Below are 14,801 nucleotides of genomic sequence, written 5' to 3'. Positions count from 1 at the left end.
TTTACATGTAGTGGGGAGCAAGGATTGGTTGTGAATTTCCATCATACCATACCATGTATGCATATCATATATTTTTAAATGCAAGATTATCGGATTTGGCAATATCATCCATATAATTAATTGTTGGAATTTGCAGCTACAAGATGTGACCACCAACTTAGATGGCATTAAAGGGAAATTAGATAAATCCCTAAAATCCCTAAAGGACTAATGGCTATTAGTTATGTCGGCTACATGGAGCCTCCATTTTAGAGGCAGTATAGCTGTGCATGTCAGTTGCTGGGGGCAATAATGGGGAATTGTTGGGGTCAATAATGGGGAGAGGCTAGGGTCCCAGGTCCCTCCTTGCCACCAGTGGGAGGTTTTTGTGGCAGAGCCTGAGGAGGGCAGGGTTTGGGGAGGGGAAGGACTTCAGTGCCATAGAGTCCAATTGCCAAAGCATCCATTTCCTCCAGGTGAACTGATCTCTATCGGCTGGAGATCAATTGTAATAGCAGGAGGTCTCCAGCTAGTACCTAGAGGTTGGCAACCCTAGGAGAGGCTTTGGCCTCCGTGCCCCATTTGTGGGCTTTCTGTGAACATCTGGTTGGCCACTGTGGGGAAAAGGATGCTGTACTAGGTGCTCCATCCAGCAGATCTGATCCAGCAGGGCTGCTGTTGGGTTCTTAATTTCATAATGTGTGAAGTGGTTCCTAAGACAGGCAAAAGTGATGGTAGCTGGGGTGAAGGGAGAGCTGGGAGTGGCCAAGGCATCACAGTTACACAAAGGTCCTGTTCAGGGTCAACAAGCCTGAGAGGACAACCTGGGGCATCCTCTTGGGGTTCTGTTGTTAAACCCTTGAAGCTAGGGTTGTGGGAGAGAGCTCTGAACTATCCTCTCCCTCCCTCCTCGATCAGTGGCAGCCAGCCCTGGTTCTCAAGCTTAGCCCTCCTCTGGCGCTTCCAGGCCTTTGGTCTGAATTTTGCTAAAGGGATTGTGCGCAAATTCCTCCTATTTTCTGTCTCTCCTACTCTATCAAAAGTCACTAGAACTTTTAGAGAGTGTTGGCAATTTGACTGGTCAACAAAAGAAGGCTCGGTCAGATAATCAAGTATTTAGAGCATGCATTTGTTAGACCTGAAAGAGAGATAATTCTGCTTACTGCAGAAACGGCTGTCTTCTAGAAAACTGCACTTGCTTGCAAAGGGCCGCTTCTTTGGCAAGTCTTCTGGCTAGGGTTGTCAACCCTGGCTTGGAAAATTCCTGGAGATTTGGGGGCGGAGCCCTGAGAGGGTGCAGTTTGGGAGCAGGAGAGAAATCAGCAGGGAAGTGATGCCATAAAGTCCGCCTTCCCAAGCTGCCATTTTCTCCGGAGAAAATAAAAGAAAATATAATATAATCAAAGAAAATAACGTAATCAAAGAAAAGAAAAAATACAATATTCAAATGGATATCTAAGAAGCTGTGTTTGACTACAATTTAGCCATAAGAGCTGTATATATTTTTTGCCATCAACTTTCACAGCTCAAGTTTTCTGCTTTTACCTCCATGTGGTGGCTGGAGATCTCTCGCTATTACAACTGATCTCCAGGTGACAGAGATCAGTTCACCTGGAAAAAATGGCCATTTTGGAAGGTGGACTCCATTATACACCACTGAAGTTCCTCCCTTCCCCAAAGCCTGCCCTCCTCAGGCTCCACTCCCCCCCCCCATCTCCAGGTGTTTCCAAACTCGGAGCTGGCAACCCTATTCATGCTCCAAGTCTTTCTGGTGTTGCCAGAGCTCATAGGAACATGAAGGAGACACACTCTGCTTCCTCCAACAAGGCTGTGAACAATGGGGCAGCATGCTTAGTATGGGGACAATGAAGAACATCTTACTCAACCTCCTCCCAAGAAACCCTGCAGCTAGTCCTGTGCCGTGGAGAGGACTCCATGATGCAACAGCAAAAGGGAAGTTTCTACTTGCACAAGAACATTTTTCGGAGTATACAATACTGGCAGCATTTGGCTGCAGTCAAATAATTGACAGTCAGTCTAGTCAATTAACTGCCACTCCAACCCGAACTTCAGACATTGAGCGACTGCAGATTTTTGTGGCTGTTCTCACTTAATGCAAATTAGTTACTCCAGACATATTTTAACGGCCACCTCCATTCACACATCCTCTGTAATTTTTAATATATATATATTTATTAAGATTTACAATAATACAGCAGTAAAAACGAAATTCTTTCCAAACAAACATCGACCAATACTTATAAAATCTATGAAACCTATAAAACAATCAATCTCTCCCTGTAATTTAAAAGGGTGCATCTTTTTTCATGTGGTAATCACTGAAGGCAGAGTAGCTACTTCCTAAACATGTCTTACCTCCTTTTCCTTCAGACATATAGTTAAAGAGGTGTGTCCCTTTTCCAAAGACAATTTAGAAGGTGGAGTTAAACTTTTTATTCCATGCTTGTGGGTTGTGAGTTTGCTTCAGAATAATAAAACTGCAATTAATGGCATACTTGATTATACATTGTTGCATTTTGTAGAGCAACGTAGCAGAGGTCTTGGCTCCAAGTAACTCACAACAATGCAACAAGAAAGGTGCACCTAATCAGAACTTCAACCTGCTTGATTTGGGTGGACAATCAGGGACTTCTAAATAATGTGTGAAGGTTGAATAATCTCTCTTCTACTGCCTCTCCCGCATTAACAATGCTCAGATTGTGTACAAATACTGGCTTAGATCCCATATTAAATCTCTGTTAACAGAATATGGCGAATGGACCCCCCCGCTTTCTGCTGCAGCTAAAAATCTTCCCCAAAATGCTGCTCTGGGGAGACAGGGGATGCTCAAGAACATCCTGAGGGACCGTTTGGGGGTCTGCAGCGGTTGGGGAATCAGCAAAAAAATAACTTGCCCTCGCTGAACGGAAATTTACCAGGGGATGGAGACTTAAAGGAGTTTTTTTAATATAATTAGGAAAATGCCACCAGTTGGGGAGTGGGATATGCTGACGGGCTGTGGCTCAGTGGTAGAGCATCTGCTTGGCATGCAGAAGGTCCCAGGTTCAATCCCCGGCATCTCCAGTTAAAAGGGTGTGTGATGTGAAATACCTCCACCTGAGACCCTGGAGAGCCACTGCCAGTCTGAGTAGACAATACTGACTCTGATGGACTGATAGTCCTATTCAGTATAAGGCAGCTTTGTGTCCATGTGTTAACTCCGAATTACATTGGGAATGTATCTCCAAGTTATTATTCTGAGTCTAGTATTTAAAGTAGTGGAGAATCTGGAATGTTGATTCAGAATAAGCAGTTTTGGAATAATAATCAGTCATCACATGAATGCTATGAGGAGGGATTTTGCCTGATGCTCTATGGTAGGAGAAAAGTTGCCATTTGGCATTTCCCCCCTGCCTCAAATATCAAAATGGCTTGGGTTAGCCCTGGTTCTACCTGCTTAGTCTTGATTTTCTGTAGGTTCTGTGGGTCTCCTTCTTGTCACTTCAGTTTGTCAGTCCCAGACTGTGTTTGGTGAGGGTCTGTTTTACCTTTGCAAATTTTGTTATGGCCATCTTTGCTAGTTCTGTGGTGTGCCTGTGTGCTGATCTTCCTCATTAGCAAGCAGTAATAAGGAGTCAGTTCCTACCCTACTCCCATTCTCATCACTTTTATTACTTTTAGACTGCTGTGCCAAAGGCAATGGGCCAAGCTCTGTGGGTTCCACTGGCATGTATGCCGTATTGCTAGCTTGCAGTTGGTAGCTGCACAGGGCAAGGAAAACTCTTTCAAATGCTTTGGGGTTGTAGAAGGTCCCGTTCTATTCATAAATTTCCTCTGTGTGTTGACAGTTTTCGTCCTTCTCCCATCTTGCTCCGCTCCTGAGCTCAGGGCCTCTTGGATAGGATCTTAGGCCAGAACAAGTGCATGGTTAATTATAGCCCAAATATCTTGGTTACCTCCCCCCTCTTGGGCACCTGCCTGCACCACTTCCGGTGTGGTGGGGAAGGTCCCATTCCTGCAGGCTTATGCAAGAGTTCAAATCCGGTCTGGGCAGGCCAGGCCAGTAAGAGAGCTGACCCACACCAGTGTTCACAGGATGAAATATGACTTCTCAGAGACTGTGTTCCCAGGGCTGGGAGAGACACGGTGCTTTTAAAGAGTCAGAAGCAGCTGGGCAGAGGCATTTGCTTCTTGTAATGCATGAGCTCATTTCTTGTTGTCTTACTGTCATCTCTGAACGGGTTGTGCAGGTTTCTGAAGCACTTAAAATGAAAAAGAAAACCTCTGAAAATAGACCCGATAGCAGGACAAGTGTGCACCTAACACCACTTTTAATGTTGAAATTATTTTTTCAGCAACCCAGTATTGCCATCCATCTGCTTTTAAACTGTCCCAAATGTTGAGTTCAAGATGTTTCTTCTTGGAGGAGTGATAATCCATGGGCATATGTGATTGAACAATAGTACTTTTTCTCCCCAGGAACATTGCCTGCCATTGAAACGTCATTACTCTGACCTTTGTTGTCTGGGTGGTTTGACTTAGACTTTCCCAAAAAGTATTTTTTTAAGGGCAAGCTATTTAAAAAACAAAAACAAAAAAAAAACTCTGAGTATCAATGCTAGGCAATGGACAAGTTTTAATTTACAGATGTCTAAACAATGTCCTTATGACATTTGCTTGGGGGCAGATCTGCTTCAGCTCTATGCAGGAGATCTCTTCCAATCAGGAGCAACTGGATCCTGAGTACTAGGAGTACCTAGGCTATTGTCACTGGCTTCCGGTGTTTCTATCTTCCATGCCTTTCCTATTCTCATTAACAGGATGTCAGGTAATGCTTCCCAGTCTCTGGCAGCTGGTGGTCAGGAATTATCGAACTGAAAAGTCCCAGTGGATACTGTTATGCTTTGTTCTCCGACTGAACTCGGAGAAATATGTTACAGTAGAAAGCAAAACAGAAAATTAGATAGATGGATCAATCAATAGTGTATAAGTGAGTACAAGTTCTCTCCTCTTCAAGTGGCATCCCAGAAGATTCAGAAGATTATGGGTAAGTGGCTTCAAGTGGAGAGTGAGCAAGGCTGGTCTCCAGCAAACCCCAAAGCAAGCAAAATTCAGTTGGACCCTACAATGTTTGTCATGGGGTGCAATATACGCACTTTTTTTTTCTTTGTGGAAGCACTACTTGTGTTGAAAAGGATTTCCATTAAGGGGCTTACAGGCAATATGCTTGTGCAGACATTACATTCTCCTCTAGGATTTTTCCTAGGAAGAGAATCCTACCTCGATTTTTTCACCATGAGAAAAACGGGAAATTCCCAAACCGGGATCCTGCATCTGTCTGAAGATGCATGGAGAGTGGATAGGGAGAACGTTTTCTCTCTCTATCCCTAAATACTGGAACCCAGGGCAGCCAATGAAGTTGATGGGCAATAGATTCAGGACAGACAAAAGGAAGTACTTCTTTCCTCAATGAGTGCTTGAAATGTTACATTCACTGCCAGAGGATGTAGTGATGGTCACAAGCATCGACAGCTTTATAAGAGAATGGGATAGATATATGGAGGATAGGGCTATCAGTGGCTACTAGGCATGGTGACTAAAGGGAACCTCCACATTCAGAGGCAGAAAATCTATGAATACCAGTGCTAAGAGGGAACATCGGGGAAGGCCTTGACTCTATGCCATGTTGTTGGCCCTCCAGAGTAACTGGTTGGCCACTGTGTGAGATGGGATGCTGGACTAGATAGACCATTGGTTTGATCCAGCAGGGCTCTTCTTATGTTCTTATATTTTCCCACAGATAATGAGGGACCCAATAGAAGGGCAGATGACCTTAGTGAACAGGCAGGTTTGTAGGAGAACAAATAGTCCTTCATTAGCCCCAAGCTCAGACTGTTTTATAGGCACAAATCAGCATTTTGAATTGTGCCCAGGAACTAAACAAAAGCCATTGTAGATCATGCAGCATTATGGTGTGGCTCTAGGGAGGACAGCTCTCCCACTTTGCCAGGAAACCTCCCATCCTCTGCCAGCTTTGCCTATTGCCAATTAGTTAGGCGGCGGGGAAAATACTGGGAGAAAGAATCGGTGTTGCACTGACACTATGATGTCAGTCCCAGTTTGACCTGGAAGTGCCATCACCACATTGGGCACCACTCTAGCTTTTGCCCCAAACTTTATAATTTGAGTTTGGGGCGAATGCTAGAGTGTCACCCCTATGTAATGATGTCACTTCCGGGTCGCACTAGAAGTGACATCACTGTTCCCAGTGACATCATGACATCGCCGACGAGGGCCCCCACCCTGATATAGGTCTCCTCTCGGTTGTCAGTCATGTCCGTGATCTTTCCACAGCATGCTGGACATGTGAAAGGTCTGCAAAGGCAACTCCAAATACAGTGTAATATAACCTTGGCATGACCAGAATGTGGGTAACTGAGGGAATGTAATTCCTTTCCAAGAAGGGGTGCAACTGGCGTACCAATTAAAATGAGCTATGGAAGACATGTGGTGTTGGAGGAAAGTGTTACGGATACTGTGGACAGCCAAAAAAACAAATCAGTGGGTTATAGATCAAATCAAGCCTGAACTGACCCTAGAAGCTAAAATGACTAAACTGAGGCTATCGTATTTTGGTCACATTATGAGAAGACAAGAGTCACTGGAGAAGACAGTCATGCTAGGAAAAGTGGAGGGCAGCAGGAAAAGAGGAAGACCCAACAAGAGATGGATTGACTCAATAAAGAAGCCACAGCCCTCAGTTTGCAAGATCTGAGCAAGGCTGTCAAAGATAGGACATTTTGGAGGACATTGATTCATAGGGTCGCCATAAGTCAGAAGCGACTTGACGGCACTTCACATACACACACGCACATAAACACACATAGAAGACATCTGGGCATCCAAAGTAAGACAAGATTTAAATGTACTCCCTTCGAAGTGGTGAGCCTACTCCTTCAAGAGGAGTACAACCCTGTCCAGAACAGGCCATAAGCTACCATCTAGATCTGGATGACTGCTCATCAACAAACCTATCCTGTTTAGACTGAATTTCAGTTTATTAAATAAATGTGTCTTCCTGCTTAATACTGACTCCAGGCATGCTGTTCAGCACATCCATCACATTTTCTGATTGATGAAAAGGAAAAATAGAGATAGGTTTCATCCAGACATAGACAGAACCTCATTCCAAATACCTGGACAACCGCCGTCAGTAATTTTGTATTAGATAATATGGGGCCTGTGAATGAGACAGGGGAAATGATCGAGGTGTTTGTGTGTATTAACCCCCCCCCCCATGCCATACTTCCAATCTGAATCAGAATCCCCATTCCCCATGGATGCTATTTACCAATAAAAACCACTTGGCCATACCATTTACAGGTCTCCCAGTGTCTTTACTAGTTAGGCCTTTAATTGCATCCAAATGGAAGAATCCGTCTTTAATAGGAATGGTACAAGGTGTTCTGGCATGCGGCTAAACTAATGAAAACAACAGCTCTTAAACAAAATACACAAACCCACAAAAAATACATGTTCATGATGAGCTCCTTAATTAGATTTTGGACCAGAAAATATAGTCTAAGTTTTAATGGAATCTATTAATTGTGAAGAGGTAGAAGCTGGCATCGCAGAGTTGAGTGTTTTGGTATCTTTTAGTTCCCTCTTTGTGAATGTTATTACTCTGATAACCTCTGTGCTTAAGAATGGTATTCCTGCAGTGGTATTATTGTCTGTCTGCTGACAATACTTAAACTACTCATTTGATCCAACACCCTTGAGGAGTATCACACTAATAAAGTTAAAAACAATCCTAATAATCTGACTCCAGACTCAGACTTATTTATTTATTCATACTATTATATCTTATAGCTTGAGACAAAAACTGCAACACCCAAGGTGGCCATGTGTTCAATACCTGCTAGGAGCACTCTCGGTTTCTCTCCAATAGGTATATTTGTCCACCCTTGAAGAAATGGCAAAATCCATAATTTTCTTATATCTGAATTTAAAAAAAATCCCAAAAGACAATTCTCCAGTGTATCAGTTCACCCCGATTGACACAAACATAATCTATTCGAGTAAAAAAGTGATTATCCATTACCTGAGAAGGTATCATGTTTAATCTAGCTAACATAAACACTCTTCTATATCATGGGATGGTTAAATATTGCAAATATTCAGGAAATGCCCTTGGATATGACAAATCTAAATAAAGAGGGGAACAAACTCTACATGCTCTATCAAAAGAACTCAAGAAATCCAGTTCATACAAATGGCTCAAAATCCCGGATAACTTCAGGTCCTCGATCTGAATTCCCAAAAAGGGAAGTTGAGATTCAATCAGTTGTATCCAAGGACTTGCATAAGAGTGCACCCTCAACAAGGAAGATAACCAGTCTTATCAAAGATAAAGACCACCTTGACTGTCTATTAAATTTTGATCCTGCCCTTCCTTCCATGAGCTCACGGCAGTAAACATGTTTCTCCTGTATATCCTTACAAAACCCTTTTGAGGTAGGTTGAGCTTGACTGGCCCAAGGTTACCCAGGAAGCATGGTTAAGCAGGGATTTGAACAAAAATATCTCTGACCTAGGGTTGCCAACCTCCAGGTGGTGGCTGGAGATCTCCTGCTATTACAGAAAACAGAACCTTTATTGGCATTTAACCTGCTATTACAACTGATCTCTGGGTGACAAAGATCAGATCAAATGACTGCTTTGGAAGGTGGACATTATACCCCATTGAAATCCCTCCCCTCCTCAAACCCCACCCTCCTCAGGCTCCACCCCCCAAATATCCAGGTATTTCCCAACCAGGAGCCGGCAACCCTATCCTGGACCTTTGCTCTAACCATGATACCCTATTGGCAATGTGTATTTCTTTTGTTATTAATGTAGTTAAATTCAAATATTTGAAACCTGAAATTTAAAATTTTCAATTTATTTCTAATTAGATGAGATGAATGAGCACTCCTCCTGCTGTCCAAAACAGGCCTCAAGGAGCTGTTCATTGAGGGTAAAACAATATTTATATGAACAAACAGGACTCCTGCTGAAAATGGGAGCCCCATGTGAATCTTTCCCTCTTCATCATCAGCAGCACAATTTATTGTCATGCTGTCATCACATTAACACTGTATTTATTTATTTACAAATTTTATACCCTGCTTTTCTGTCCAAAAACAGAGCCACCAAGGCTCCGTCAGTGGTTATCAAGGATACAGGTTGCGAAAAACGCTATGTAGTGATAGTAGGACATGAAGGAAGTTGTATTATACACTACAGAGGTAGAGTTGCCAGCTGGCACTTGGTGGGAGATGGGGGGGGGGTAAGCGACATAGGGGCACAGTTGCTGCACACAACGTGACATAACTTCCAGGGGAAGCTGGAAGTAATGTCATGTCACTCTCGGAATTACCGGAAACTCTGTGGTAAAACCATAGAGTTTCTGGGAATTCCTAGAGTGAATGACATCAATTCCAGGTTTTTCCTGGAAGCGATATTACGTTGAACACAATGATGGCAATTTTTTTTCTCCTGCTTCTGAAAAGAGCAGCATCTGGAAGTGTGAGTTTCCAGAGGAAGGCCTCCTTCCATTGGGGGAGCCCTGGCAACCCTATACAGAGAACAAGAGGAAAATGCAACACAGGACTGCCATTTTCACTGGCAGCTTATATTTCTTGTAATATGTAGTTTTAGTTAAAATGCTGGTGAAACATTGATGCATACTGGCAGCTGGCATCAAAAGATAACTGGTGGTTTCATACTTCTGAGTCATCCATTCTACTCTGAACACATTTTCCTTAAAAGATCTTGTTTATTTCAAATATCTGAACTTGATTCTTGCAGGCCAATACTGATCGGAAAAGTATCATGCATATTGTATTTAGAGCTGGTTCCTAATCTTTGGGGACCATTACCAAAGTGCTACCGGTTGCCACCCCCTTTGGGAAATCGTCATCTGTAAAGGCCTGTGTCTGGGAGGGGAGGAGTGATTGTTGAGAGCACTCTCTCTAGAATTAAACATTTCTTTCCTCTTGAAAATTATGCAACCCTACATATACCAGCAGGCCCAGAGTAAAAGGTTCCCTGACCTATAAAGGAGAGTGTCCCCAAATAAAAGAAATCGTTGTACATTTTAAAAAATATATTATTTTTGAGGGAGACAGCTAACGTCGAAGAGAACTTGAGTAAGCCCCATCTGACGCGGCAAAGCACAAGTACAAATCTACCACCTCTATGAAAACTAGGCCCAGGTTAGCCCAGCTTTGCAAAATGCTCTTGTTGACTGTTTCCCTTCTCTTTTCCCTCCAAGGCTGATGCAGCAACCAGCTTTCTTCGGGCAGCACGATCTGGGAACCTGGACAAAGCATTGGATCACCTGAGGAATGGTGTGGATATTAACACCTGCAATCAGGTAGGTCATGAGCTTTTCCACAGCACTCACCATCTCCTGTAGTGTGGGCTGTTGACTGGGATGACCTCAGACCCCCATTCAAGCGATTTGGGTGGCTTTCTGCTCCTCCAACTTTTGTTTTTTTAGGATGCTGTGGTGACAGTAGAACTACTCTCTGCCTTCCTTGAGCTCTGTCCCTTGTAGGATGTTAAAACATGCCAGAGGTTCATGTTATTCTGCCAGGGTTCAGCTGTTCAAATCATTTTTAATGTAAGCTTTGGAATGGGTGAAGAAATAATAAAGGGGAGAGGTTCTCTGACACTGTGGAGTGGCTTTCATTTACTACTTGCATAACCATAATTTCATTCACTGTTTGCATAACCATAATTGGGCAAAGCGTGCCTACAGCTGGTGCACCTACAGATGGTTACCCTTTTTGGGGGGGATTGTCTAGATTAGCATGTAAGTGTTCTGTAGTGAAAAAATATTCTCTTTGCCATGGTATGCATTGCATAGACACCTAACCTGGAATAAATTTAGTTATTTTATGGATTACCTAATTTCCTGGCATCTCCATTTTAAAAATGAAAGCAGGAATAAGCCCCTCCTGAGGCTCTGGAGAGGTGTCAGGGTAGAAAACATTTATCTTAGGACAGTCCGGTTTCCCACTATAGTAGGAGACCTACTGCTGCTGAGCTCCCTCTGCTTCCACAACAATGTGACTTCCGTTTATATAATCAGAAGGGACACCATGGTAGAACTCTAGGAACTCTCCAAATCTCTATGGTAAAACCATAGAGATTTGGGAAATTCCTAGAGCGTCACCATCATGTCACTTCCAGGTATGTAGCAGGAAGTGATGTTGCAGCATTGTGCACTGCTATGTCACCCTTGCCCTGCCCCCTAAAACAGTTGGGAGTTGTCTGCAAATGGCTGACAACCTTAATTGAGCTAGATGGACCAATGGTCTGATTTGATGTAAGCCATCATTACATGTTCATTTGTTATTTATTTATTTACAAAATGTATACCCTACTTTTCTCCCCTCATCAGGACCACCAACAGGTTAAATAAACATCATATGAACAACCAAAAAATAAGACAGTATTAAAACAATTAAAATCAAAACTAAAATACACGTACAAAAACATAAAAGGAAAAATTAAAACATAGGGCAGGAAGAAAGGATCACTAATGAAATCCCAAACGAAACAAATCTTTACTCGCTGGTGGAAGCTGGCAACAGAAGGGGACAGACAAGTCTCCCTGGGGATAGAGTTCCAGAGTTTTGGTGCCATGACCAAGAAGGCCCTGTCCCAGGTATCTCAGAAGGCAGGGCACCCAAAGCAGGGCCTCATAAGGTGACTATAGTAGCAATCGGATAGATTCATAAGGGAGTAGGCAGTCCTTCAGGTATGTTGGTCCCAGTCCATATAAGCCTATAAAGATCAACACCAGCACCTTGTATTATGCCAGGAAACAGATTGGGAGGCAGTGTTGATGTTCAGTTAATATTGCCTTCTGGTTCCTTGTCATTAGGGTTGCCAGGTTCCTCTTTACCACTGACGGGAGGTTTTGGGGGCGGAGCCTGAGGAGGGTGGAGTTTGGGGAGGGGAGGGACTTCAATGCCATTGAGTCCAATTGGCAAAGGTGCCATTTTCTCCAGGTGAACTGATCTCTATCGGCTGGAGATCAGTTGTAATAGCAGGAGATCTCCAGCTAGTACCTGGAGGTTGGCAACCCTACTTGTCATCCCAGTCAGTTAGGGCTCAGGATCCCAATCAGCTTCCCTTTGTCCACAGGGCGACCATTGTGTGGAGGGATTCAGGCCCAGGAACAGCTCTTTTTTGCAGCATGGACTATTCTGGAGTTAGACCATTGCCCGGCACAGGGGCAGACAGAGCAGAGCACTTCACTGAAGGAGAACGCCGGAGCTAGCGTCCTTCTTCAGTCCATTTTGCATTCACCACCTCTGCTCAGAGGCGGATGTGGGGATGGCGGCGCAGTCAGACAGTGACTCACCTCTCATCCAAATGCACTACATCACAAGAGCAAAATTGGGAGCCACTTCTGCGGTCTGCTCAGAGCCACAAGGGAGGTGGGCCTGCATGGAAAGCAGCTCTCCTACATTCCCTCCATGCTCGATGGCTATGAAGCCCTGAGAGTTTAAGGCAGATGCCTGGCATTCATGGCAAAGGGCTGGCAATTGTGTGAATAAGCAGACAGTCTGGAGGCACGGAGGGGCTAGCCTTGTGGCCCCTGCCTACAACAAGCAGCTAGGCTGTGTCTGCACAGAAATTATGGACTCATTGCTGCTGCAAATGCACAAAGAGCAGCAGAGTGCCCACTCAGAGCAATTCACCATCCCTTCCTCCCTATCTCCTCATTCCCGCCATTCCCCTGTGCCACCAAAGGGCTTTTGCCAGCTTAAAAAAGATCAGAAGTAAGTATATCACTATGGTGTTATGATGCTATAATGCTAGTCCTACTAGAGCTAGCGTGGTGTAGTGGCTAAGAGCGGTGGTTTGGAGCAGTGGACTCTGATCTGGAGAACCAGGTTTGACTCCCCACTCCTCCTCATGAGTGGCAGAGGCTGATCTAGTGAACTGGATTTGTTTCCACACTCCTACACACAAAGCCAGCTGGGGGACCTTGGGCTAGTCACAGCTCTCTCAGCCTCACTTACCTCACATGGTGTCTGTTGTGGGGAGGGGAAGGGAAGGTGATTGCAAGCTGGTTTGATTCTTCCTTAAGTAGTAGAGAAAGTCAGCATATAAAAACCAACTCCTCTTCTTCTTCTACGGCTGTATTTTTTTAGGAAGTCAGTAAAAAGTCAGATAGTGTCCAGGGGTGGAGGATGGGAAATGGTGGATATGAAGGGTCAGGGATGGAAAATAGCATAAAATGTTCATAAATCTGCTCCTTCCCATCTACCCTGTTGGGAAATCCACTTTGACTCTGATATTTCTGGAAAGATCCAGGCGAATCAGGTTCTGGAAACATCAGAGCAAATCATGGGGAACCAAGAAAGGTGACAGAAGGTGGGTTGGATGGAGAAGGATGCCACGTGGATGCTCTGAAAACCCCCACTCCCGTTTGAGAGCCAGGGTGGAGGAAATCCTCTGTGTGGAAGCATGCTTGAAACCACCCCTCACCCCCCATACACACAAAATACTCACTAGACATGCACGCCTGAATTATCCAATTTGTGTAAACTTTGCAAGTTAAGGTTGTTTGCATAAAATTGCTTCTTTGACATAATTTACTGTGCTTCTGCAACTCAAAGAGAGATGCAAGAATCTCAGCAGGGCACTGGAGCTCTGCCCACTGGAATTCCTCTTTTTTCCTTTGAAGGCTTAGCACAGGAATTGCTTGTGTACTGTCTTCACAATCATAAAAGCTAAAATCTTGATGTTTATGTGTGCGTTTTCAAGAATGAAAGCTGAGATTCTTGGGATGGGGGCTGTCGGGTGCTCCTGGTAACAAGCTGCACTTTGTGCTTGAATGGAATACAAAGTCCTCTGGTTATCTGAAGACATTTCCTGTTCTCACAGTTGTGTGGTACATGCTGTAGCTAGAAATGATAGCAGGTAGCATCTGGACAAGCCACATGATGCTTCCCAGCTCTAGGCAAACTGAACTAGCTTTTCCAAGGGATTTGCCAGCGCTGTAGCAAAAGAACTTGAATGCCCTGCAATTAAGAGCAATCTGCACTAGGAACTCCAGGCTTTTCCCTGAAGAATTTTGGGAATTGTCATTTGGGGGAGGTTCTGAGAAGGTCTCTTAGAGATCCCTGGCTTCCCTTGCAGAACTACAATTTCTTGAGGAGAAAGAACAGCTGAAACCCATACGCAGCTTGGATACGCCCCTATGTTTCCAACCTGGTAGCTTCTTTGCAGAGTTACAGAACACTTAGGCCATTTATGCAGGGTCAATTTTGGAGCTTGCTCAAAGCTCTTTTTTTAAATGCAACCTTTAAAATTCATGGTCCCGATGCAAAAGGAGAAATTCCACCCACCCACTCGCCTGTTCCTTGTTTGCATAGTTATTAGCAATCACCGGATGTATAGCTAACATGCAGCTGTGATTTTGCATGTTTCCTTGAGGGGATTCTTGAGGGGGTTGCTCTTTTCTGCACCTTCTCAAGCTCTGTAATATCCTTTTTTAGGTGTGGTGACCAGAAATAGATGTGTAGATGTGTGTCTGCTTGTGTGGATGCAAAGGGTGAATATGATTTTACCGGAAAGATCGGTGAACAGGCCCAGGCAGGAATCCAGCTTGAGTTTGCAAATCTTTCACCCTTACATGCAGGACATTTTTTTTTAATGCCTGAGATATAAAATACTGGTGGTGCTCCTTGGCTGCTAATGAACAGGGTGCTCAAATCAGTGGGTAGTTTTCCTGAGAAAACCTTGCTGAAATG

At 44.0% G+C, this 14,801-nt stretch overlaps 1 protein-coding gene across 4 annotated transcripts in view; it reads left to right on the top strand.

Annotated features, from left to right (window-relative positions):
• Window positions 1–14,801, top strand: part of ANK1 (ankyrin 1) — a 188,879-nt gene that overhangs the window by 79,149 nt on the left and 94,929 nt on the right. For all 4 annotated transcript variants that reach the window (XM_056860791.1, XM_056860790.1, XM_056860793.1 and 1 more), the window contains exon 2: window positions 10,298–10,399. In XM_056860791.1, the coding sequence (XP_056716769.1) occupies window positions 10,298–10,399 (102 nt within the window). The remainder of the gene's footprint in view (window positions 1–10,297; window positions 10,400–14,801) is intronic.

Source organism: Euleptes europaea, chromosome 14 (genome assembly GCF_029931775.1).
Source record: "Euleptes europaea isolate rEulEur1 chromosome 14, rEulEur1.hap1, whole genome shotgun sequence".
Lineage (NCBI taxonomy): Eukaryota > Metazoa > Chordata > Lepidosauria > Squamata > Sphaerodactylidae > Euleptes > Euleptes europaea.
The sequence above is the reverse complement of the archived record's forward strand: the minus strand, read 5'-3'. Positions and strand labels throughout refer to the sequence as shown.